Source organism: Pithys albifrons, chromosome 4, assembly GCF_047495875.1.
Source record: "Pithys albifrons albifrons isolate INPA30051 chromosome 4, PitAlb_v1, whole genome shotgun sequence".
Taxonomy (NCBI): domain Eukaryota; kingdom Metazoa; phylum Chordata; class Aves; order Passeriformes; family Thamnophilidae; genus Pithys; species Pithys albifrons.
Window position 1 is genome coordinate 1,177,737 of NC_092461.1, and position 26,619 is coordinate 1,204,355.

The 26,619-nt window shown below is 48.8% G+C and overlaps 1 protein-coding gene across 2 annotated transcripts in view; it reads right to left on the minus strand.

Annotated features, from left to right (window-relative positions):
* E2F3 (E2F transcription factor 3) overlaps positions 1-24,536 on the minus strand; it is a 37,484-nt gene extending 12,948 nt beyond the window's left edge. For both annotated transcript variants that reach the window (XM_071552951.1, XM_071552950.1), the window contains exon 1: positions 24,188-24,536. In XM_071552951.1, coding sequence (XP_071409052.1) covers positions 24,188-24,490 — 303 coding nt within the window. In that variant the 5' untranslated portion in view covers positions 24,491-24,536. The remainder of the gene's footprint in view (positions 1-24,187) is intronic.
* Between the last annotated feature and the right edge of the window lie 2,083 nt (positions 24,537-26,619).

The window sequence follows — 26,619 nt, forward strand, 5'->3', positions numbered from 1 at the left end:
GCACATCCCATCTCCTTGGAGGTGCCACCCCGGCCACAGAAACATCCAAGATCTGGATCCCCCAGCAGCAATTCCAGGGATACTGGGGGAGCAGGAGTCTGATTTAAATACAAAAGGACAAAGTTGAACTCAGAACCAGAGCAAAAGGACCCTGGGACAAAGCCTGCTGAGATGGGAACAGAAGATAAAGTAACTTATTCCAAACAAAGATGGGATGAAGAGTTGAAAAGAAACTTCAGTTCAGGGCTGACTGGGCAGGAAAAATAGGAAGACTGGAAATGACAAAGCATGGCAAGAATAAACTGTTTATATTCAATGACAGCTGAGGGTGAATTGAGCAGCAAGTCAGAGAAATGTATCTCGAGGCTCAGCTGTGGCTGAGATGGGCAAGTTAAGCAAGGGAGGATGACTAAGCCTGGCACAGCCCCCAGAGATCCCACCATTGCCAGGGGCAGATAAAATGGCACTTCTCTGTGTGCCACAGCAGTGCTGATATTGCTGGGGAGGGGATGCAAACCTTCCAGGGAACACACATAAACCTGGACTGCAGCAGGGAAGCCACAGCACTGGTGCTTTCCCAATCCACACACACTTTCCACAGGCTTGTCCCACATCTTCCACATTAAGCAGTCGCTTCAAAATGCAATTTCAAAGTTGAGGTTCTGGAGGCTGAACTCCAGAAAGCTCCAGAGAAGAAAGAAAAGAGGGGAATTTAAAGGGGAAATTAAACTTGAACTTGATGAGGGAGGAATGCAAGAGAAGAAGCAAAGACACCTTGGGGTGAATGCACAGAAATATTCAGGAAATGGCTGCACTGAATGAGGTGACTCAGGCTGTGCATTTAGAACATACTCAGATGAACAAACACTTTCTTTAAGAATAGAAAGATAAAGAAATAGATGGGATTTAAACTACTTGTATGTAAAAGAAGATAAACTCAGTATGTCCTTAAAAGAAGGGTTCTAAAAATCCTCTCAATTCTTCCCAAAAATATTATTTCTCTGACACAAGCAGGCATTCCCATACAGGGGAACAAGACCAGGAATGGCAGTTTAATGAAATATGACCTCAAAATTCAGTTTTCCACACAGCCCATTCATTAGACTGAGGTAAAAGAATATAAAAAGACACATAAAAATAGTGCCTTGAAAATTGAATGCATTGTAAAACCAACACAAGGCAGAAAAGGAGTCTGAAATAAAAGCCACTTATTCATCAGGATTATCAGTTGAGTGACAAGCAACTTGTATCTAAAGGAAAATTTAAAGAATCATTTTAAAGCAAATGAAAACACAGCTTACAGAAATCCTCCTGATCAACCTACTCCAACACAAACCCCTCAGATTTTCTACACAGCAACTGTATTAAAAAGGACAAAAAAATCCTTTCTCTTACAGCAATTTCTGTTTCCCAAACTATCACCTGATAGCTCTGACTGAGGGAAGTTCTTCTCGAGCTCTTACGTTGAAATTATTAATTCAGCTACAGTCCAATTGCTTGGTTTTAATGGAGATAAACATTAAAAGAAAATCTCTTTTGTATTTGGGTTCATAATTTCCTAAGAGGCACCTCACAATTATCAAATGAAATGCCATTCTGACCACCTGCAGTCCCTCCCACTGGGCATCTGCCACTGAGGGCTGAAGGCTCTTAGTGTTGCTCTGGGGAAGTTTCTTTCCAGGCCTAATGAAACCATCCCATTTCTATGGATTTTCCATTTTCATGGCTCCCTCAGCAGTGTCACAAGTGCCAAGGCAATCATGAAATGTATGCACTTACAGATCAAACCCTGAGACTTAAATTTAGCTCCAAAGAGTTAAAATGTGGGTGCCAAGTTCCAGCAGCAAACTCTTGTTTGAATCACAGACTGCAGGACCTGACCCAGAGGAACCAGTGAGGGCTTTCCCTTCTCAGGTTGAACATGCAGGAAAAAGCAACTCAAGTGCCACCAGAGCCTCCCAGCAGGTCATTTGTGCTGAAGGAGGATTATAATCCTGATGTACTAATGGCCTGATGTCTCCTGTGACCTGACCTGCCAGAAGGTCAGAGCATCTCAGTCATCACCACTAACACAATTCTGACACCCAGGTGTGTGGACAGCCCTGTGTGATGCTGTTCCATGTTCTGCTCATGGAGCCACTCCAATGCCATGGGATCAGCCTGTAGGACTTGTGCTCTCAAAACCTGCAGCTTATCTTGTTCTCCCCCTCTGGTGCAGCACTTTGTGTTTTCCTTGCACTGAAAGAGGAAGGGCATTGCAACGGTTGTGCAAGAAATAAACCAAAGCACAAGCCACTTTTCTGGCCTCAAACCAAGAGAATTACACCTATGCTGCATAGGAAATGAATCATCTGAGATCTTTTTTATTGCAATTTTTTCCACCAAATATGAAACAATCACTTCTTACTGGTAGCAGTGACTTGGCACTGCAGTAAGGCTGAAAGCCCCAGTCACCACTTCATGTTGAAATGTGAAGAGTTACTTTCAGGAAACTGCACCCAGTTTTCATATCAACTGCTAAACTGCCCTGGGTGAGGAGCACGTGTCTCTGGGCACTCCTGAAACAGCCCCATCCAACCCTCATCCCAAGGGATGCTGAGCTGCACCTGCCTGGTTGAGGTGGAGACAAAACTTCCAGAAAATACAACAAGCAGCAAAGACTTGCACGCAGAAGCACAGACAGACCAACCAGCATCCTGACCACAGGTATTTTTGGGGTGTCTGGATGCAGCAGGACAGTTTTACAGAATCCCAGACTATCCTGAGTTGGAAGGGACCCACAAGGATCATCGAGTCCAACTCTTAAGTCAATGGTCCACACAGGGGATTGAACCCATGACCTTGGCATTATTACAACCAAGTTTTAACCAACTGAGCTGATCTCAGGGTCATCAGACTGGGAAGCCTGGCCAGGGCAGTGGTGGTAAGGCCAGAGCTGCCACCAGCAGGCTCCAGTGCCAGTCTGGTGCCATGGGCTGATGTCACAGCCACTCACCCAACACCTCTCCAGCAAAGCTGCTGCCAGAGCAGAGCTTGGGGGTGTCAGCTGAGCTCCACACCAGTCATTGCTCACCACAGACATCCCTCAAAGGAAACAAGACTGTCACAAAGCAGGTCTGATGCTGAACTTCCAAACTGATGGCACCAGGTGGGACACCAACAGAGGGGACAGGATGTGATGGCAGAGCAGCCACATAAGAGACTTCTCAGAGCCATTTCTTTGTATTGCATTGATATCACAGAATGGATTGGGTTAGAAAAGACCTCCAAGATCATCAAGTCCAACCCTTGGTCCAACTCCAGTCCCTTTACCAGATCATGGCACTCAGTGCCACGGCCAAGCTCAGCTGAAAAACCTCCAGGGATGGGGAATCCACCCCCTCTCTGGGCAGCCCATTCCAATCCCTGAGCACTCTCTCTCTAACATGCCACAATTACACCAACACAGGTCCACTTTTTAATTACCCATCAAGATCAAAGTAAGCCAAATAATAAAGTGATAGTTTAAACTCCCATTGTGTGTTTCAGTCCTTCAGGAGACTTTCAACCTCCTGACTAGCAAGGTTAAAATTGAATTGGCCCAAGGGCAATAAATCTTTTGTGACATTTTAAGGTGGATCCCAGAATAAAACCATCACAAAGCAGTCAGTCTCAGAATATATTCTAGAGATCATTTGGACTCTCATATTTAGGGACTGTTTTTTAAAGGACTCTTTTAAAAAAAGTCATTAACTTCTGAATAAGATTGTGATTGGATTAATTCCACTGAATGGTTTCCACTCCACGTGTAGAAATTAGCAGAGGTACTCAGAAAGAAAAACTTCCAACCAGTGTGTGTTGTCTGCCAAATTGTCCAGTAAACAAACAAGGCTGGGACTGGGGGAGGAAGGACACAGAGCTGGAGAAGAGAATAGGGTGAACTTCCTTGCAGGAAATTCCAGTAAATGCCATGGAGTATTAGAGAAATAGGTTAAAAATTACAGTAGCAGCATACTGGGCATATACATTAATACAGGAATCAGAAGTGTTATTTCTCACTTCCAGACCAAACCTCTAGGAAGACACAGCTAATGAGACTGGATCCACACCAACTGAGCAGTGAGGAGGAGGAGGAGCACTTGCAAAGCCACCAGGGCTCTCAGTGCTCTGCAGTGATGCAGGACTGGGCTTGCTCCACAAAGTTTGCTCACTGAATTCCCAGCCCAAGCCACAGCATCCTGAGCTTTGTTTCCTGGGATACAGGACACCCACAAGACACAATGATGTCTGCAGAGTTACACCAGTGAAGCTTCTGGAGGGCAAATGCTCCTGTCTGACAGGTCTGGCATTTGAGGATTCCCACTCTGGCACCCCAAACCTTCCTGTTCTCCTCACAAAACACAAAGTTATACCAGGGCAGGGCCAAGGGACTGCAGCACTTCACTGAGAGGTGACTCCCAGGGACCCAATTAACTTGTACATCCTGTCAAAAATGAGTGACAGAAGGGATGGGCCTGAGACACGTCAGAAACTGCAGCAGAGCCACGAAGCAGAAGGTGGCAAGTTTGAAATGTTCAGGTGCACATGAGCATTAGTGTTGGGATTCACATCCCCCCAAAGTCAACACCAATCATGACTCTGTATATGTTTAATTCACTGCCTGAGGTACAATGCCCTTATATCTAACCACTTTTTCAATTAATGCAATTAATTACATGTAAATAATGTTATAAGTCAGATCTGAAGTAGCAAAACCTTTTATTTTGAAGTATTTTCTTGACCTACTTCCATGCAACTGTAAAAACATAGAGCTGGATGACCCAAAAGTAATAAATGGACTTTGAATCCATTTAGGGTGATAAAAATATTATCTGGTTTCCAAAGGTCATTGAGAAAGTTGACAAAAAACATCCAGAAGACCCAGATGAGATGCAATGATGTGCATTTAGAGTGTCAGATGGTGAGAAATAACACAGGGTGTGCTAAGCATTTAGTTCAGTGTAGTTGAGCATATCATCTAAACTGTTATTTCACTTTAAGGCAGACTCAACATTTTTCAGACTAACCATGCTGAATTATTTCTGCACCTATAAGTAACTATAATGCTGATTTTGCACAGGAGATCAATTTATCATTTGCAAGTTAATTAAGCAGAGTTTTGAAAATTAAATTATCAGTATCCCATAACAAAAATTCTTAAGGAACTTTGAAGAAGTGAACACAATAACCTCCTCCACATACCAAACCCCAGAGGAACAAAAATAAACAACAAGTGACCAAGAAATAGGAAACATGGTTTACATACCCAAAAGTGACTATTCCTGGAGAGGAGGCTCCAGAGCAGCAGAAAGTCACAGAAAGATAAAAGAGAAGAGACTCACAGACAGCAGGGACCTGGAGATCCCAGTTGTGGCTGAGAGGCTCCTCCAGCCAAGCTCTGGAGCTGGTCCTGCCATCAGAATTCTTCACAGCACGTTCCTTGAACTCCATTTTCACCTAAACTCCAGGAACTGATGGTTTCCTCCCTGCCCACACCAGGGTAGGCACCTGCTGCATGTGCTCACTGCCCAGGGCACTTTGGCAGCAGCTGAAATGGCACAAACACAGCTGAGTTCTTCAAGGTTTGAATGCTGTGCAATGTGACAGAGGAAAACCAGCCCCCTGAGCTCCTGCTGTGCTGCACCTTCTCCCCAGCAGGGTTTGATCCCTCCATCAGCCACGCCAAGGAGCAGAACCACCTGGCACTGTGGCAAAAGGACCATCAATTCCCTCCTTCAAATAGCAAGTTTTACTTCTCATTGACAGAGAGGGAATGAAAACAAGACAAGAAGGCAGCAGTTCATAAGAAAAGTGAATGAGTGTTGGTAGATTAAATAATTTTCTTTTTCACATTTGGGGAGATTCTGCCATGAGATACACGAGGCATTGTAAACATTGATGTGATGGCCCAATTTACAAGACAACATCCAAACCAGATGTGTCATCCCAGGGAAAAGATTTGGGGGGGAAAAGAAGTTAAAGTTCCTGTTCTTTCTCAGGTTGTGTAGTGTGTTTTCAATAAGTTACCCCTTATGTCTCTGTTAAAGGAGAAAATCTCAGGTCAGAGAGTCAAGCAAGGACTTGAATCTGTATGAAAACTGACCCACACCAGACACAGTCTGTCCATTCCACTTTGCCTTGTTCCCTCTGTATTCCCTAAATGAAATACCTTGAGACGACTTCAGAAAACTTGAAACTACCTTTAAGTCTCCAATTTTAAACTGCAGTGAATTCACTTTCTTTCTAACCTGCCCTTGGATCAGAGAAAAGAATCCAACTTTGCAATATGACCTCCTACACATCACAGACCTGTTGCTGTGCCACTGTAGCCAAGGATAAGAATATAATTTTAGAATCCTGTTATGAAAGTTAAATGAACAATCACCTGTCAGGAGGGACCATAAACACAGTTGCTCTCCCCAAGGAGCAGTAGATGAACTTGCTGACCTCAAGCTGAAATTACAGACCCATAACTGCAGACAAATTAGAGCAAAACATTCATTGTGGCAAAACTTGAAGGTATCAACTCATGATTATTTCCCCTCACTTAAAAAAATATAAATCTAATTTCCACTCGGAGTTTGCATTGGTTCAGCTTTCAGTACTAAGTCCTTAATGTGCTCAAGTTCAACAATTTAGGAAGTCTTTTAACACCAGAATCATCAGCTGTATCAAACACCCCACCAAATTCTATACTCTTGTATACCACTCTAGTCATCCCTTAATATTCATTTTTTAGCAAAACATTGCTTAATTAAGTTGCACTGAAGGGCATTTCCATTAACCTCCAACAACTGTTGCTGCCCTATTTAACCTCATCTCCTTTCTGTTCACTTCTACAACAATGAGGAAATCACTCCATGGGATTGGGATTAGTGCAAATACTCACTGCAATCAATCAAAAGGACCCTTTTCCTGCCAGTTTTTAATCCAATGCCATATTGGCAGCTACTTTTTTTTATCAAGATGCTTCACCAAGATAAACATATTTCCCATCAGCCTCACTCACGTGTCAGAGAGCTGAATCTTGGCTACCTTTTAGCTTCTGGTTGAAAGGCAGGAAAAGAAAGGTGGTGCTGGGAAGAGCTGCCAGTTGGATTCACTGCTGGTAAACACTTTTGGAAGCCCCACAAGCACCCCCTGCAGTGCTGGATGCACAACTCATAATGCACACGACTTAAATCCTACAGAAAGGGTTATTTCAAGATTGTTGGCCATCCCAAGTGCTCAGGCATTTTTATGGGTGCTGGAATGAGACTGGAAGAGCAGAACATCAGCAGAGAGGCAAAAGAGACAAGACCTACATTGAAAGCAGAAACTCACATGTCCATTCATGACCTTTAATTTCAATTCACTGCAGCCCAAAGTTCAGAGAAAGTCCATTTGGCCTATGGCACTGCTGCCTTCCCCTCTTTTCCTTTTTGCTACCTGCTTTGCTGTACAACCATGCAGTTATTAGAACTATCCCATTGGCAATGGACAGCCAAATGGGATTTTCCAGAAGCCTGGAAAAGTCTTCCAGTGGAATCCAGCACTAAAATACCACCTATTAAAGGCTGCACTAAAAATTCCTTTCTTTAAATAACTCTGAAGAGAGAAGAAATGTATCTACTCAATTTGGGTCCATGGATTCTTCCACAAATGTACCTTAATCTGTTCAGAAGACAAATGACCACATGGTTTAATTGTGTCTTCTTCACAGAAACTGTAACTTTCTCTTTTATGACCAGCACACACCTTGATCCTTTTCATTTTCAAATGCAGCCCCACTTATGAGTCATCTTTCCCTCCTCTCACACACACACTTTTCAGTCTTTTCATCCTTTTTCCTCTTGTTTCAGTAAAAGCTGTAGGTAGGGGGAACTAAAATAGCAAGTTTCACAACTGGACATGAGACATCCTTAAATTTAGATCAAATAAGCCCTTCCAGAGTACACAGGAGCTTCCCATCCAGACAGATTTATAAAAGCTACATATAATTATGGAAAGGAATAGGATCAAAAATAGCCAGTGTATGATGGCCTTTCTAAACAGTACATGGGTAGGAAGGAGGACAACCTTATTCCCTCAGCAGTTGGGGGAAAGGTGAGCCATGGGAACCCCCACAAACCTCTAAGCTTGCCAGATGGCTACAAATCCTGAAGTGTGATAAATTCTTCAAAAAATCCTCATTTTCTACACTGATTTTTTCCCCCTCCAACCTTAATTCCAAACTATAACCAAACTGTAAAACTGAGATTACCCAAGAAGGCTCAACTACATTTCATTATCTGAGAATCATAAAATTACAGAATCAGTTGGGTTGGAAGAGACCTCTGAGATCACCAAGTCCAATCCTTGATCCAACCCCACTGTGATCACCAGATCACGGCACTCAGTGCCACATCCTGTCTCATCTTAAACACCTCCAGGGATGGGGAATCCACCCACTCTCTGGGCAGCCCATTCCAATGCCTGACCACTCTCTCTGTAAAGAATTTCTTTCTGATATCCAACCTAAACCTCCCCTGGCAGAGCTTGAGCCTGTGCCCTCTTGTCCCAGTGCTGGTTGCCTGAGAGAAGAGACCAACCCCCAGGTTCTTATCCAAGCTAAAGCAAAGATGGTCTTGGGAGAAACCTGCTTTGCCAGTCATGGGTTTGTCTTGGAGGTATAACACTCAAGAGAAGGCAAAACTCTGTTGTCTTGCCTTGACATCCATAATTCCTACCCTTTCATAGCAGAGAGTCACTCACTCCCTCCTCCCTCCCACACTCTGCACTGGCCCCTGTGCACTCTCTGCTAACTTGGTCCTGCTGTTCCCATCACCAGCTGGAAATTCTGTGCCCACTTCAGGTCAATACATTTCACTGAATTAAACACAAGAAAGTAAATATGGCAGAGTTACAGTGCTCCTTGTGTGAAACATGGACTTCCAAAATAAACAGGAATGCTGCACAGCTTTGGAGTGTTACTGTCCTGCAAGTGTCTGAATGCACAACGGTGCTAAAGAAAGTGTGGGGAGGAAGATGGAAATTTGGGCAGTGCTGAGGGGAGAGCTGAGGCTGCTGGCAGTGGGCAGTGTGTGTAAGGACTGAGAGATGAGTTATGCTTGAAATTAGGCAACAGATCCAAGTGATAACTCTTCCTTTGCAGCCCTGTTAGTTACAGGCTGTCTCCAGAGCTAGTTAGTTATGCACTAGTTGAGTTTGTGTGCAGAGGTTTCCTTACAACCACAACCACACACCTCCTTTGCAGCCAAAGCTGAAACTCAGCCACGAATTTGGGTCCCAAAGGCAGAACTCTGCAGGAACAGGGAATAAACAGGGCCCTGGGTGCTCCCACTGCTTCACCTCCCCACCTGAGGAGCAGAAAGGTGACTTTGCTGTGAGTGCAGCCACAAAACTCACCCTCCCTTGACAAACTTTGCATAGGAGTGGCATTCATTCCCCACCTGAGCCTCAGGAGCCTTCCCACCTCTGCAAGCCATGCAAGGTAAGACCCTTGGCTATGGTTGCAATTGCAGTCTCCAGGGATTCTGTGACCTCTCCTGCAAGACCACAACTCCTCTACTTTCCTCTGTTAACAATCAGTCTCACTCAAGCCCTGCTCAGAGTGACTGTACCAGCCAAAGCAGCACAGCCAGCCTTTCCTCAGGTGTTCCTGACAGCAGTGACTGGGGACAAGGCCAACAGTATTGCAGGCTCACAGCTCACAGAACTTCCAGGCACAAGTTACATTTATATCTTCACCTATTTCAGTGCCAACCATCAGACTGTAATTAAATTACATGTAGCCTGGGAGCCTCAGGCGGGCACTGGGAGCCTCCAGGCGGGCACTGGGAGCCCCCAGGCGGGCACTGGGAGCCCCCAGGCGGGCACTGGGAGCAGAACAAACAGCTCTGAGAGAACACAACTTCTCAGTTTAGGCATCAATGGGTTTCCTCTGTGAAATGAGAATGTTTCAGCCATACTTACTCCACCATGACCTCTCTAACCTGCTCACCTGTGCCCAAGCCTTCCCAAGCTGGAAGCAGGAGATGGGCAGAGCTCCCTGCAGCCCCTGGGCATGGCTGGCAGGGCTGTGGCAGTTTCACATCCTCGGGAACCCAAGCAGTGAGTGCCAGCACAAAAGCTGCCTGTTTCTTTGCACAGCCCCTGTTGGGTTTTCCTTACACACACCCATGGGCTGGCAGGAGGTGCTGAGGGCACACACACAGCCAGGCTCTTGCAGGAGGTGCTGAGGGCACACACAGAGCCAGGCTCTTGCAGGAGGTGCTGAGGGCACACACACAGCCAGGCTCTTGCAGGAGGTGCTGAGGGCACACACAGAGCCAGGCTCTTGCAGGAGGTGCTGAGGGCACACACACAGAGCCAGGCTCTTGCAGGAGGTGCTGAGGGCACACACACAGAGCCAGGCTCTTGCAGGAGGTGCTGAGGGCACACACACAGAGCCAGGCTCCTGATCTGCTGGGCACCAACAGAGGTGTCCCATGGATGGGGAGAGAGGGGTCCCATCCCTCACCCAGTGTTGGCCCCCAGCTGGAACTGGTCCCCAGCCTGGGCAGCCAGGGAGGCACCAGGGCAGGTGCCAAAGCAGGGAGGGAGGAAGGGCAGCCTGACCCACCCTATTTGTGGCAGCACCAACTTGGATCATTGTAAGCTGACTGTGAAACCACATCCCCAAAGTGTCTCCCAGGATGGTTCCAGGAAATCCTCTCCATTGTGGGAAGGGCTTTTAGTAGCACAGACCTGGTTCCCAATTCATATTTTCCTTCCTACACCATCAGGCAGTTCAAGCTACTCTGACTGTGAGAGGATTACATTTAATTTCCAAGAACATGCAGATAGGAAGCAGGAGGATATTTCAGAGACAAACAGTCATTCCTGTGCTGCTGAACTGAATGAATCCAACATGTTGGTGCAGGGCATGATGGTGAGGAGTAATGAGAAGACTCTGTAGCTCCCTCACCTCCTGCAGAAATCCACCATGACTGAATTGCTTTGCATTTCAATCCCCACGTGAAGCCAGTGGCCACCTGAAGGACTTGGACAAGGCATTTAATCCTCTGCTTTGTTATGATTTTCAGAAATACCAAACAGTTTACCAAGCAGCACAAGTGCTGAACAACAGCCTGTGACTCCTGAATTTAACATGCTGAAGGCAAGTCTTGTTCTATCCACCCCAAAAGGAGTATCTTCAAAGTGTAACAAGGCAGAACCTGGAATCAGTCAGCAATATTATCACTCTGGTCTCACAGCTGGAGTTGTGTCCAGCACAGGCTCTGCAGGAAACAAGGAGTACAAAGCTAATCAAACACTACCACCTTTCTTCCCCTCTGTTATTGCTGCTCCCAAGACTGACCACATTTGCGGTTAAATGCAGGGAGTCAAACTTCCTATAAGCAGAGTTGTTAAGGTTCCAGATTTCCACTGTGGTTCAGATGCATCACAGCTCTGGAAAGGCAACTGGCATGTGTTCAAACTGCCACCTTCTCTCCTTAAGGTGAAAAACTTTCCTATTGCAAGTCTAGAAAGCTTCTTTACCTGAACCACCCAGCCTACCTTTAAAGATCTTCATACTGAACCTAAACAAAAACAAAACTCACTTTGTTGAAACTGGTGTGTGTCTTTTTGTCCAGGCAATGCAAAGCCTTCAGCAGTTCCTTGGCAATGTGAAGTTCCCATCATGGGGACTGACAGTCCAATCTCTGCCATCCCTCTGCCTGATCCCCTGGCAGGATTAGCAGCTTGTTCCCTCAGCAATCAAGTCTGAGGATGGCACTATCTCCATAAACATATGGGTACTCCAAGCATCTGCTGGTAAGTGTAGCTCCTGACAACAACAGAAACTCCTAAGTCTGTCTTTTAAAAGGATCAGCTCATTGCACAATGGACAGAGTGGAGCAGGCTGGGTTTGGGCCATTTTGCTCAAGAGAAAAACCCAATCAGAACACCATAACCATGTGATGGTGGTCAAAGAAGATCTAAGAAATTCAGAGTTCCAGCTCTAAAAGCAATAGGAAACTGAAAGCTGAAGTGTCTCTCCCCTGTGCAGTTAAACACAAGAACAAGAAAGCAACTGGTCATGGTCCTGATCAATATTACTATCAAAAGTTCTGGTTTTACATGTATAAGGTGCAGGCACACAGGGGGAGCTGTGGTGACACAGGCATGAAGATCTCCCCATCTGCAAGTACCTACTGACCTGTACACCCATCTCAGACCAACACACCTCCCACGCCACACTCCAGTTTCTTCCTCAGAGAAAAGCACACCCTGTGCCTTCCCATCAGACCAATGTTGGCTTTTTCCACTGCCATCCAACAAGTCAACTCAAGTATCTGATATTTTTAGCTAGATACACTAGAGCACCTCACAGATGCCTGGAGTTTTCTCCCTGCAAGGTCTGAAGGATGTTCCTCCCTTCTTCACTGTTGGTTGAGCAGAGTTTGGGGACTGCTGTTCACAAGCTGAGGCAACAGAGCTCTTCAAGCAGCTGGGAAAGCCACATTGCTCCACTCCAAACCAAGTGCTTAGAGCAGATACCCTGCCTGGTGCAAGCTGTGCTGCTTCCCCACCTTGGAGAAAGCAAGGAAATGTTTTCTAAATGGCATTGAGGCCATTAAAAGAGCTAAAGGGTAGCCCAAAAAACCCCAAAACTACACAAAACTGAAGGGGAAGGAGAAAGGCCAAAATTCTGCTATTTTTTTTTTAACTGAAAACTTAATGATTTGACAACTCTTGATTCACTTCAAGACAGAAAGATCTGACTTTGGCCTTAAAGAAAGGAGTCAAAGAAAAGAGTCCATCTCACTCTCTGCATTGCAGATGAGAACAATCACAGTTTTGCTTGCTCTGACTTATTGCTGAAATGTTTATTCTCTAGGATGAGGAAAGAGGGAGAAAGAACAAAGATTGTAATCACACTTGTAAAGTTCTTTAAGGTGAAAGGAGTGGATGCATCTTACTTTTCCTAGCAACCCTTTCCTAATTCTGAAGCAAATAAACCACACCAAGGATAGTACCCTGAACATATGGCTCTGAATAAGGCACATTTGCCTGGTGTTCTTTTCTCTGGGTTGTTTTTTTGTTTTCAAATGAAATAGATCAGGCTCTGGAATCCCCCACACATTTCCTTTCACAGCAAAAGGGGTTTCTGTCCCCCTAAAAAAACCAAACAAGCACAACAAAAAATGCTTTCTAACTACTGACTTACTTCTGCCCACAGAAGGGGTACCCAAGATCAACATGTAGCCAAGAGCACACAACCTGTTTGCTGCTGCTGCCTTCACTTCCCACATACCCAGCCCAGCACGATGCACCACACCAAGAACAGGGAGGGACTTCAGCACCCCATGGCCAGCAGCAACATGGAGAGCATCTCCACAAAACAGGCCACAGCCAGACAACACTGGAAGCCTCAATATTGATCCTGCACCTTTCTTTGCCATCCTTCTCATGCACACCCACAAAGCACATGGCTCCAAGCACAGGAAGTGATGGGGTGTGTTTACATCTTGCCCCTTCCTCCTCCATGCACAGGACAGCCCCTGTTGCATGGTCTGGACCTTGAATGCTGCCCTGTCTTCCTGCAGAGCAGCTGAGCAGAACCCAGGAACTGACCAGGAGCTGACCACTCCCCAGGAAGGATGCTCCAACCCCCAGATCACAGAATCCCAGACTATTCTGAGCTGGAAGGGACCCACAAGGATCATCAAGTCCAACTCTTCAGTCAATGGCCCACACAGGGGATCGAACCCATGACCTTGGCATTGTTACAACCAAGTTTTAACCAACTGAGCTGATCTCAGATCTGGCAGAGCCTTCCCACAGGGGCTCTGAAGTTCTTCCTCACTCCCCTGCCTGCCATGGAAGAAGGCAGCTGGTGGCACTGTGTGGAAGATGATCACAGACAAGTTTGCCAGCAGGAACAAAAGGGTAATGAGGATGCCAAAAGGCAACGGTCTGCATTTTTATTTTTTAATTAAGCAAAAATAAGGCCAAGCAACAAAAACGTGACGAGCAATAGAAATCAGAAAGGAGATTAGAGAGATTTTATAGAAAGCATGAATCAGTCATACCAAAAGCCACCTGAGTTTTTCCCTCCCATGTGCAATTTTTCTCATGTTCTTTCGTGTCATCTTCGCAGTGTCGGTTTTCGAGAGAACAATTCTCAGCTCAGCACGACAGAACAGGAATACCAATGTTATAAATAAACTGCTAATTTGAGATGGCAAAAATCATCCAGGCAGCTCTCATGATTAAGAACCAGAGAATGAAAATGAGCAACTTGCTTATGCTTTCAGGACAACGTATTTTACAAAAAAAAAAAGAAAAAAAAAAGAGCTTTTTCTAATTCCTGAGGGGAAAACAGAGGAAACTCACTGTTGAGACAAAGAAACTGGTGGAAATGCTATTGTCATTTTTAAAGCCCTCCCTGCACCCACCTCAAGCAGTAAGTTGTCTTTCCTAGCAGGTTAAGAGGTCTGTGTTTGAGAGTACTACAGCAGGTTGTGAAGGTTCAGCTCCCCCTCCCCAACTCGCAGCTTTACGTAACTCCAGGACACGCTTTTGGCTTTAGATAACACACAGCTGGAAAAAAAACCACTGAAAAAAGTACAAGGGGCAGAAATATCACCCAGCAATGTGGATCTGGGTGACTTGGAGCCACTCAGTAAAACTCCTACCATGAGAAGGGGAACTTTATTCCGCCGAGCCGCCGGCCGGGATCCCTCGTGGTCGCGATAGCCGCGATCAGCACCGTCCGTCTGCCCCGAGTGGGGCTCCCTTCCCACCCCATGCCCAGCCTGCAGGCACTGATAACTCCCAGCCACGCCACAGCTGCCACCCCGGGAATTATTCCTGTACCACCCCAGCACTGTCTCTCTGCACCAGCACACGCTGCTTGCCAGGCATTAGTATAAAAATTTCTGCCAGTATCTCTGCGTTCCACCAGCAGGAGAATGGCCCCATTGCAAGAGCCTTGATAAAAGCTCCAACAAGACAGCCCTCAGATATGGGCACACAAAAGCCTTCTGTGAGAGCTGCACCCAACATCCATTCCCGAGACAGCAGACAAAGTGTGAACTCGCTTACTGTATGGGGACAAAAAACTGCCTGTCAATGTGTGGCACCAACGCTGCCTAAAAACACAAATAGCACCAGAACACATCCATGGTAATTGCCATCCAATTCCAGAATTAGCAGCACAAGAAAACGAGTTCTGAAGGCACTATTAGGTTACTAGCAGCACTCGAGACATCATAATTCCATTTCTAGCGTTCCTGGTTGGAAAAACAGCTTGAAAAACAGCAGATGTTACAAACACCCAAGCAGAAGGTGATGGAAAACCCAGTTTACATTAGAGAAGCACTCAGAGAACGCAGCAAACCCCTCAGATCTGCTCCTCAGGGCATGTATTTTCCAGCAGAATCAGGGAATAGTTTGGGCTGAAAGAGAGCTTCAAAGGTCATCCAGTCCCCCTGCATGAGCAGGGACATCTTCAACTAGATCAGGTTGTTCAGAGCCCCAACTTGCCCTTGAGTGTCTCCAGGAACGGGCATCTACCACCTCTCTGAGCAACCTGTTCCAGGGTCTCACCATCCCTGCTGCAAAACCCTTTTATCTCTTTTACATCCACATTCTCTTAGTTTTGAACCATTGCTCCTGAAGAATCATACAATCCCCTGAGTTGGAACAAATCCACAGGATCATCAAGAACAATTCCTGGCCCTGCACAGGACCATCCCCAAGAGTCACACCCTGTGCCTGAGAGCATTGTCCAAAATCTTCTTGAGCTCTGTCAGCCTCAGGGCTGTGCCCACTGCCCTGGGGAGCCTGGTCAGTGCCCACCACCCTCTGGGGGAAGAACCTTTTCCTGAGATCCAGCCTTAGCCATGGCAGACAACCTGGTACACACAAAGCACCATTCCACCTGTGGTACAAGATGAAACCCTTGCTGTGCATCATTTTGTCCTTTTTACACACTTATCTGCTTATCCTGTGGTAGCATCCAAAAAGTCAGAAGCCTGTTGTTAACATAAATTGCACCAAAATAATTACTGGACCAAGAGGTTACATTCTTCCTTCCAGACCTGGAATTTGCCAGATGATACCTCATAAATGGGAGTCTGGGAATCACAGAATCATAGAATCAATTGGGTTGGAAAAGACCTCCGAGATCATCAAGTCCAACCCTTGGTCCAACCCATCCAGGAGGGATGTGACAAGTCTACATGCCAGTTGGGTCCTGAACAACATTTGAAAGGCAAATTTGAAAGCTAAGTTTAATAGACAGCATAGTACACTCACTGTGTGGAGAAGTGTTTCACTCTAAAATTACATCAGTACTTTAAAATGTGTAAAAACCATGAAATCCTACAGTGCACATTCAGTGGCTTGCAAGAAAACAGATCTGTTGCTGCTCTCCAATTTTAGTAAGGTTTTGTAACTAATGGGTAGAACCCAAATTAAGACAGAATTTTATTCAGAGTGAACTGGTAGAGTGCACCACAGAGCCTGATGTGATATATAAGAATTGCTCTCTTGCACTGCAGGGTGTGCACCATTGAGTTCTAAACCAGAGACTCTTAATGTCACCTTAATTAACAAGGAAGGAAGTTTGCCAATGAGTTTCTTCCCCTGCCCCCCTTTCTAGCACAAAGTTATGCAACAACCTTTGAACCAACAGCTGTACAACAAGCAAAAATCCAAAACCAGAAGAGCATGGTAAAGAGGAGAAAGTCTTTCAAGAAGTTCATTAATGAAAATTACTTTTAGAATCTATGCATACATAACCAGCACATGCATACCATAACTTGGGGCAGGAATGCTGGAGTTGAAGCAGCCAAGGCTAAGCAAATATTTCTGTTATTCAGTTGCCCAATATAATTTATTTTTACCAGAAATAGTTGCTTAGATGTTTTCTACAAGTCTTCATTAGATCTTTGCAAAACAATTAGTGGCTTGCAAGAGAATCATAGAATGGATTGAGTTGGAAAAGACCTCCCAGATCATCAAGTCCAACCCTTGGTCCAACTCCAGTCCCTTTACCAGATCATGGCACTCAGTGCCACGGCCAAGCTCAGGTTAAAAACCTCCAGGGATGGGGAATCCAATGTCTATGTGATGAGAGTGTAAAATTCTGTTATAAGGACATAGAAATTGAAACTAAAATAATAGCAAGCTCTGCTTTTAACTCGCTTATATAAAGCTCAAGATCCCAAGGATCCAACATCTGCAGTACCACAACTGTGCATTGCAGGAAACACCCAATACCTTGCTAAAAATCAGGTCCTAGACCCTTGAATGAAGGGTCTGAATATGCCACCACCTTCAGGGAGTGGACAGTTCTGGGCCTGGATTCAGCCCAAGTTGGATGAAATCCTGAAAGCAGCTGCAGGTCATCAAATTAAGTCTCCTACTCCAACCAAGCAGTGAAATGGGGCACAGGTTTTATTTTTTGACAGGAATAAAGAAAAGCCATACCTGCCCACCTCATTAGCACACTCACAGGATGATGCAGCTGGTTCTGGAAAGGTCATCCTCAGGGCTCCACTTCCCACTCCCAGCTTAGTCCAAGGCAAGAGACCTTTGGCACAGCAATCCTGAGAGCTGCAGGGCACATGCAGTGGTGGCAGAGCCACCATGGTGGTTCTCACACTGCAGCAGGGCAGGTCAACAACTGCTCAGGACACAGGAGGCTCATGACACATCACTGACCTTGGGCAAGTTCAGTTTGCAAACAGCCACCAAGACATTTGCTGTGGATTCATGTAGGTACAAAAGGCAGGTGAAAATGCAGGAAGGAGTCCACTCCTACTGCACAACAGAGGCCATTTGCAATATGCTCTGGTTTAATCAACACCCAGGCAAGTTCCTGCCTTCTCACTTCACAGGGCTTGCAGATGGAAATATTTACCACAGTTCACACCGAGCCCACAAGGCATTAAGGACTCCACGAATGCCATGAGGTCCAGCAGGCAGCACAGACCTCCAGGAGACACCCAAGCCAGGCACAGCACTTCCAGAGGTGGGTTTGGACCAGCTTACTTGGGGAAACCAGAAGTGAAATAGTTCCTTTTTAAAGATGTGATAAATTGGGCAATTTTGCCAAGCCTGTCTTCAAACAGAACTGAAATTGAAACAGAGTGCAAAGACCTCCCCAGCAGCACCTCCATCCATCCCAGAGACATGGGCACCCTTCCTCCCCCTGCACAGCACTGCCCCCCGGGAAAATTAGGGGCATTTCTTCCCCCCAGAACTACACACACAGTCCTGCTCTGGAAAAATAATGCAGGAAGTGATTAACTCTGCCAGCCAAAACAAAAGCCTGAAGTCCAACTTAGTCATTTGTAAGGATGAGAGTTACCACCATACATACACACTACTCAATGCTGCCAGCTGTAAATGAGATTATTTCCAGAGACTATAAAACCTGGAGATTTAGTGACTCAAAGAGCTTTCCATCTGCTGAAGCCCCACACTGGGCAGGGCTGGATCCATGTTATCACCACTGGTGCAAAAACCCACCCAAGTTTAAGCCAGTCTCCAACCCATCCTCCACAAGCCAAGACCAAAGCCTGGGCATCCTCTTGCCCTCCCCACCAACACCAGAGCCATGGCCATCAGCCCACACACACCTTTGGAAGTGAAGCCTGGAAGGTGTCACACCTGAAGCCACCAAGACCACCTCACATCCCTGTTTTGCATCCCCCAATCTCCCTCCATGGTGCTCCAGACAGGAGGGATGGGCTGAATTTCCCTCCCACAGCCACACCAGACCTCCTGCCCTGCACAGGACAGGCTCCAAAGAACCATTCCCACAGCAGTCATGAGCCCTCAAATCCTTTGTTCTGCACCTCCCATCCCTCTGCCCAGGGCCAAGTGAAGATCTCATGAAACAAACTGGGTCTCAAAGGGTCTCTGGCTCCTGCTAGTCCTGCAAAGAGGGTCTGCTGTCAGTCCCCAAAAGTTTCACAACTCAGACTTGCTTGTTTTCACACCCCTGTGGTTCCTTTATAAAAGGGCACCTTTATTTTAACATTAATGGCTTTCATTTTGGGAGGAATGAAATGGTCTAGTGCTCATCAGCTTGGAGAAGACATCTGAGGACAGAAGATAATTTATCACAGATTGCAGGGAAACGTATCAGAAAATCATTTTTCCCTACCACAATATCTAGGACGACCCAAGAACACTGCAGAGAACAAGTTCAGAATGGAGGGGAAAAAAGGCAGAAACAAAGAAAATATCTTTTTCCTTTCATACAAAATAGCCAAATCATGGATAGAACCTGTTGTTCTTAGAGCTGGGTTGAAACAGGGACTACACAAAGATCACTGGGAGCTATAAAACACATGGTAGCCCCTGACCAAGAGGATGCTCTCTTGAAGCAAGGGCTGTCCTGTGCAAGCCCCCTTCTCGTGTTCCTTCCTCAAACCTTTGCCACAGTCACAGAAGTGGTGGGAGAACCCTTCATCTTGCAAAATACAGCTGTTCCCAAGTTTGTTTTCCTTTTAAATGCTTGCCCAGACTCACAGATGAGCACCCTGTAAAAATTAACAGAGCAGCACCAACATACCTGGGATAAAACGAGGGGAAAGAAAATGCCTTTAACTGCTCAAGCAGGTGAAGCAGCCTCGAGAGAATCAACTGGCCATAGAGTGACCCCTGTGCAGCTTTTTGACAAGCAGAGGCTGATGGCATGAGGAAAACACTCACATTGAGAACAGGTAAGAGCAGTATCAGCAAATGGAGGCCTGGTGAGCCCATTTAGCATCTCAACACCCCTGCACTGGCAGCTCCTTCTCCTTCCTTCACCTCACTCACCTCATCCCGGGCCCAAGATGCACAACAGACCCAATGCTCAGAGCCAGCTATTTCACCTTGTTGGAGCAGCACAAACCCAACCCAGATGCTCCCCAAGCACAGCAGCAGGGGGAGAACACAGCCTGGCCACAGGCAGAGCAGAGGAGATGGCACAGAGGAGATGGGGAGGGAGAAGCCAAGCCTACCCCCAGGAGCAGGAAAGCCCTGGAGTGCCTCAGCTGCTCAGGGAGCCCTGCCAAAAGCCCTTATCATCACAGGGCTGCCATACTCAGCAGTTCTGGTGCAGATGGAGCCACACCAGCACAGCTGCACTCTGTGCAAGGATAACTACCAGGAAGCCACAGGCTACTCCTCTACAGTTTTATTAGGATGCCCAATTTCCACAAGATGTGTCTTGGCATGGCTGGGGCAATCAGGATTCTTTGAATTCTCCCCAGACAGCTGTGCCAAAGGACAGTGTGGCACCTCCTTGGGTTCAGGAGCAGCCTGTTGCTGGAAGAGATGTATTTAAACAAAAGCAACTTCCTTAAATGCTACTCAAAAACCAAAGGTCCCAGGCTCATGCTGGCATTTATTTCTAGTAACAGAAACTATCAGGAAAAGAAATATGAAAACGGGTCTGAGAACACCTGTGTCTTCACACACAAACCTTTTTATTCATGGAAAACAAAGAAAAGCTCCTCAGTTCACTGCCCACTTCCTTTATGCAACTTATAAATTCCTCTCCAGTATCTTAAATCCTTGTTCATTATTTGTGTCCTATCTGGCTTGCTCCTTTCCATAAATAACACCAGCAGAAGAACTGGGGGTTACCCCATTTTTCTGCCTTTTTCCAGCTGTGACTTGCTGAGAAGGGAGGAAGGAAGAGGTGCTTTGTAAACCAGCAGAAAAATGAGAGAGGTACTGAGCATTGAGTTTGGAAATGTAAATCCTCCTGCCCCCTTCTGAAGAATGCCGACCCAGCCTCTCCACAGCTCATGTCATCTAAAGGCCACAGGAGTTCTCTAAAGATATTGTTGTTAAGAGGATTTAGCCCCTTTTAAAAAGGACTTACCATGTGGGTGGTGTCTCCATTTAAGCATTTTCTCATGGCTAAGAAAATGGCCCTCTTCTTAAAGGCTTATCTTTATAACCCAAAGACAGTAAGAAATTCTCCACTAGTTGAATGAGGAACATTTTGAGCAGCTTGCTTTTACAGCAGCCCCATTTTTCAGCACTGGGATTTGCAAATGGTGGTGACTTTCTCAAACCAAGCCAGGATGCCTTCGGGGGACCTCCCCAAACATTCATTTCTCCTGAGTTTTCATGGGGATCCAAGTTGAGTCACAAACTCACTGGCACCAAACCAGCCCAATGTCACGGCTCCTGTGCTGTATTTGAGGCCACCACTTTCCCTTGATGGTCCCTGGCACTTCCCAGCCCTGCCATTAGCTGGTTCAACCTGCTTGCCCAGCAGAAAACCTTTATTTATTCAGGTCAGGGTTAATTTGCCATTCTGGGAAGCCCCAGAGTCCAGAAGGGGAGAGGCACCATCCTGTAGGAGGGTGCAGGGGAGGACACAGGACCACCTGGCCCTTGCAGCATCACTGACCCATCTCCAGATGCTGAGGTTTTCCCCAGGAGCACAAGCTGATGGTTGTTTTGCAAGGGTTAATTCTTCACTACCCCTCGTGTTTAAGCCATGGCAGAGGTTCAGAGTCACACGGTGACACTTTCTATGAACTCCACAGGAAAAGTTCCTTGAGTTGAGAAGGTGGGCAGGCTGGGGCAGAGCCTCCTGGAGCTCAGCAGGGCTCAGGAGCATGGTTAGCAACCTCAGCTGGCCACCACAGGCAGCAGCAGAGCCAGGAAGAGGCCTGGGACAGCATGGAACACATGCTTGGGAGATGGAGGAGTGTGCACACTCTCCTCTGTGGGGATGGAGATGCCTGTTGTTATGGACTAGGCCACGTTTCAAGGCTTTTCCAGCAGGGTTACCCATACAATCACAATAAAAATAACTAGCACACTGCCAGGGGGGAGCAGCTTACTTTGGCCAAAGAACCTTTCATTTGCTCATATATTCAAACACCTCTCTGAACAACCTAAACTCTACTGCTGTACTGACTCTTTTCCAGTCATACCAGTTTATATTTGGAAGCAATGGGTGGGTTGACAGTGCAGTTACATCTGCAAGGCTACAGTATTTTCACAACCCTAACCAATGCAGGTGTGCTGGCCAAATTTTAGACTTATCCCTACCATCTTTTGCATAGCAGGGCCTTGTTTCCAGCTGAGGGTCTCAGACCCATCCACTGTTTGCAACTCAACCCATCAAGAGCTAAATTTACATTGGTGCCACTCACCTGAGCTCACTGCCTCAACTACCCAGTGTTTTCTTGCTTCTCTCACAGGTCCCCAATATCAGTTTCTCAAAGATGCTCTCTAAGGAACCAAGGAGAAAACACCCTCCTCTCCCAGCCCCAGAAAATCCTCCACAAGTTTTGAGGAAAACTGGCTGGGAGCTGGGGAACTGTGAAAGGGCTGCATCATCTCCTTGCCATGCAATTCATGGAGCAGCAAGACCAGGCAGGGCACCAGGTGCTTCATCCTGACCCCCTAAAAGATGGGCCTGCAGCAAAGCAGCACAGCTCCAAGGGGGGCACCCACATGAGCACGGCTGTGATGGCACAGCAGGACACACAGCCCCTTTCCTGGAGTGTGGCATGGATGGCTTGTCACCCTGGGAGGGTGCCATCCACAGGCTGGAGATACTGCTGGCCTGACCACTCTCTTCCTCCCCCAAGTTAATCCAGGGGCTGAGGGTGTACCACAAACAACTTGCATGAGGACTTTTTTGCAGGCAGAGCCCAAAATGTCCCTCCTGCTTCCAAATCTTTAAGGTGAAGAGAAGCCTTCCTAGGTTTTTATGGCTAGAAGTTCCTCCCATCACAGAGGCGAACAATATGTACATTAAATAATAATAATAATAAATAAAAACCCTAAAACCATACACGAAGGTCTTGTAGCACCCATTAATGAGAAATTTTAGGAGCTCTGGTGACATCAACATCCCTCCCACAAAGCCAAAAAAGCCTGTACAATCATTCCCCCAGACTCCTCGTGTAACACACGCTCCTCTTTGAATTCCCTCCCCACCACCTTCTAGGAATCAAACCTTCCCACAGGACAGCCAAAAGTGGCCTGGAGCAACCTGCTTGACACTGAGTGCCATTAGGACACGCTGAAGACCAAGAGAATCAAAACAAAAACAAAAATCGATTTCCTTTTACCGCAAAGACGCTTGTTTTAAAACAAAATAATAATAACAATAATAAAAAAGCTTTGGATGGCACTGATGAGTCTTGAAACTTGCAACCAACACCTGCAAAAAGCCATGCGAGAGGCAGCTCCTGTCCTCCTCCCTGCTGCTCCCAAAGCTCTTCCAGAAGTATTCCAGAATTACAGCACCATCCCATACCTGGACCATCACTGGATACAGAGCAGAGAAAGGAGGATGGCGGGGCGTGGGGAAGGGGTGCTGAGCCCGCTTTTGCCCTGGCAGGGGCGCCCCGGGGCGGAGGTGGGAAGGGGTCCGGGGATGCCACACCGCGGGGCGGGGGTCGGGCAGGATGGAGGGGAGTCAGGTGAGCCCCCCCTGCGCCCCCGCCCCGCGCCCTCTGCGGAGCCCACGCGGACCCAGCGAGGACAAAGGAAACCCCACGAGTGGGGGAGGCGGAATTTTAATTATTTTTTTTTGTGGCGGGGGGGGTGGGGGGGCGCATAAATTTTAAGGAGGGGGCGCGTGAATGGTGGCAGGGGGGGAGCAGAGGGTCGGTGCTCGGCGCCGCGCCACGAGGGACTGACCTGCTGCAGGGGCATTTCGGAGCGCGGCGGGGCCGGGGGCGGCCGGCCGGCGGTCGGGCTGTCCCAGGCCAGAGGGAGGAGGAGGAGGAGGAGGAGGAGGAGGAAGCGGCGTCCCCCTCCCCGCCCGCCCCGGCTCCCAGTCACAGCCGCGGCCTCGGCGCACGTGTGCCAGACGTCACCGGCGGCTCGGGGGAGAGCGGAGACACCGGCGGGGCACGGCCCGGCCCGGCCCGGCAGCCGCTCCGTGCCCCGGGGCCGGGGGAGGGTTATTATCCCCCCTCCCTGTTTATTTTCCCCCCCTCTCTCTACTCACTCCCTTTTTTGTTTTTTTCTCGCCTCCTTTTCAATAAGACCCGGCAGCGGGGGGTGGTGGGAAGGAGGCAGGAAAGTTTATTGCAACAAAGCGCTGCCTCCGCCTTTCCTGCCGCCCCCGGCGCCCCCCGCCCGCGCCCCGGGCCCGGCCGGCAGCGGGATCCCCCCCTGTCCCCTTCCCCGGGGGAAAGCACACAATTACCGGGGGGCGGCCTCCGCCGAGCGCGGGCTGCAGCAGCGCCGTCCTGCCGGCGGGTCCGTGCGGCGTGCAGTACAGCGAGCTGCCCGCGGGCTGGCCGCCCTCCGCCGCCGGGCCACGGCCACCGCCGGCCTGGGCAGCGCCGGCGCCGGAGGAGGAGACAACACAGGGCGCCCCCGCGCCGGAGCTGCGGATCTGGATGAAGGTGCCGGCGGCAAAGCGGGCCGGGAAGGCGGCGGGGGCCGCTCGGGAGTCCGTGGACGGCGGCGCTGCTGCCGGGGCCGGCGGCTGGAGTCCCCTTCTCATCCTTCCCTCCGGGTCTGTCCCCGCAGCCGCGTCTCCTCCTCCCCCCCGTCCCTCCTCCCCCCCCGGCCTTCCCAGCTCCTTTCCTGCTCGATGCCGAGGCCCCGCACAAAATACTGGGGGCTGCGGGTGCCGGGGGGGCCCCGGCGGCAGGATGCGGGGCGCCGGGGGGGGATGGAGGCGGCGGGGCGGGCAGATGCGGCGGATGGAGCGGGGCCGCTCCCGCTGTGTGGGGCCGGCTGGAAAATGGCTCCAGGAAGCGGCGGCTGCTGACAATGAATGAAGGGAAAGGAGACGGGTTACGCGCCAAGGGCCTCCCGCGAAACTCGGATTTCCCGCCCTCTTTTCAAACCAAATTTGCATGTCCCCGCCCCCGGGGCGCGCCCCGCCCGCCTCGCCGCCCCATTGGCCCGTACCGCCCTCCGCGCCGTCCAATGGGGCGCAGCCGCCCCGCCCCACTCGTTTCCCATTGGCGCTCGGGCGCGACCCTGATTTGCATACCGCGCGCCGATTGGCTGCGGGGGCGAGGCCGGGGATTCCCCGCGCTGGGAGACGCGAACCCGGTTTGGCGGGGACCGGGATGGGGACCGGGATGGAGACCGGGATGGGGATGGAGACAGGGATGGGGACGGGGATGGGGATGGGGATGGAGACAGGGATGGGGACAAGGATGGGGATGGGGACCGGGATGGAGACAGGAATGGGGACCGGGATGGAGACCGGGATGGAGACAGGGATGGGGACAAGGATGGGGATGGGGACCGGGATGGAGACAGGGATGGGGACAAGGATGGGGATGGGGACCGGGATGGAGACAGGGATGGGGACAAGGATGGGGATGGGGATGGGGATGGGGACCGGGATGGAGACAGGAATGGGGACCGGGATGGAGACAGGGATGGGGACCGGGATGGAGACAGGGATGGGGACAAGGATGGGGATGGGGATGAGGATGGGGTTGGGGACCGGGATGGAGACAGGAATGGGGACCGGGATGGGGACGGAGATGGGAATGGGGACAGGGATCGGGATGGGAACGGGGATGGGCAACAGGGACGGCGACGGGGATGGGAATGGGGATGAGGACATGGATGGGAACAGGGACAGTGACAACGACGGGGATGGGAACAGGCACAATTACAGCGACGGGGACAGGGACGGCGATGGGAACAGCGATAGGGAGGGGGACGGCGACAGCGTTAGCGACAGTGGCTCCGGGGAGCGCTGGGTGCCACCCCGGCCCCAGCTGGCCGCACCCCGGGGAAGGCGCTCGCCCACCGGGCAGAGTCGCCGCCGCCACCCCGGACTGCGGGAGGGGCCGCGCTGTCACCTGAGTGCTCGCCCCGCTCTGCTCGGACAGGCACCGTCCGGCGCCGGGGAGGATCTGCTGGAGCCTTTGGGAGGGCATCCCAGCGCGGGTGGCACTCCCGGGGGCTGAGAAAGCGCTTCCCTCTTTCTTCACGCGCCGGCATCCACACACTTTCAACCCAGCCCGCCCGAGGCATTTGTTCTATTTTTTTCTGCAAAAAATACTTCCTTTCATTATGGTCTGTACTATCCCCGAGAAGTAACCCAGTGGAACTACATCCACTGACTGTTTCTGCTTTCCTGTAGTGTCTTCATTTATTAAATGCTTTTCCTGTAGTGTCTCCATTTATTAAATGCCCCCTTAGAATCACAGTGTCATTAAGGCTGGGAAAAGCTCCAAGATCATCTGGAGCAGCCTTGGACTAAATCTGACTCTGCCCACTAAACTTACACCACGTTGCCACCATGCCCTCTTAATTTAGTGAACAGCACCCACTGGCTCTGCCCACTGTTCCCATGTTTCCACACACCCCTTCCCTGCCACCAGTACTTCCAACAGGGCAGATAAGATGCTTTTCCTTCATGATGTTCCTTGTTTCCACCTCTATCTACCAGGTACACAAACAAGTTGCTTTCCCAAATCCACAGTCCTGCCTACAGCAGGGGCCTCTGTGACCAGATGGAAAAAGCTGGTCCCAGAATTGTGCAGCAGCTGAATGGGATGGCCTGGAGACACAGCCCGTGTCATCTGCATGGGAGGGCTGGATGTTCCTGTCTTCTGGAGGTGGAGGTTTTGGGTGACTGAGGTGGATCATCTGCAGATA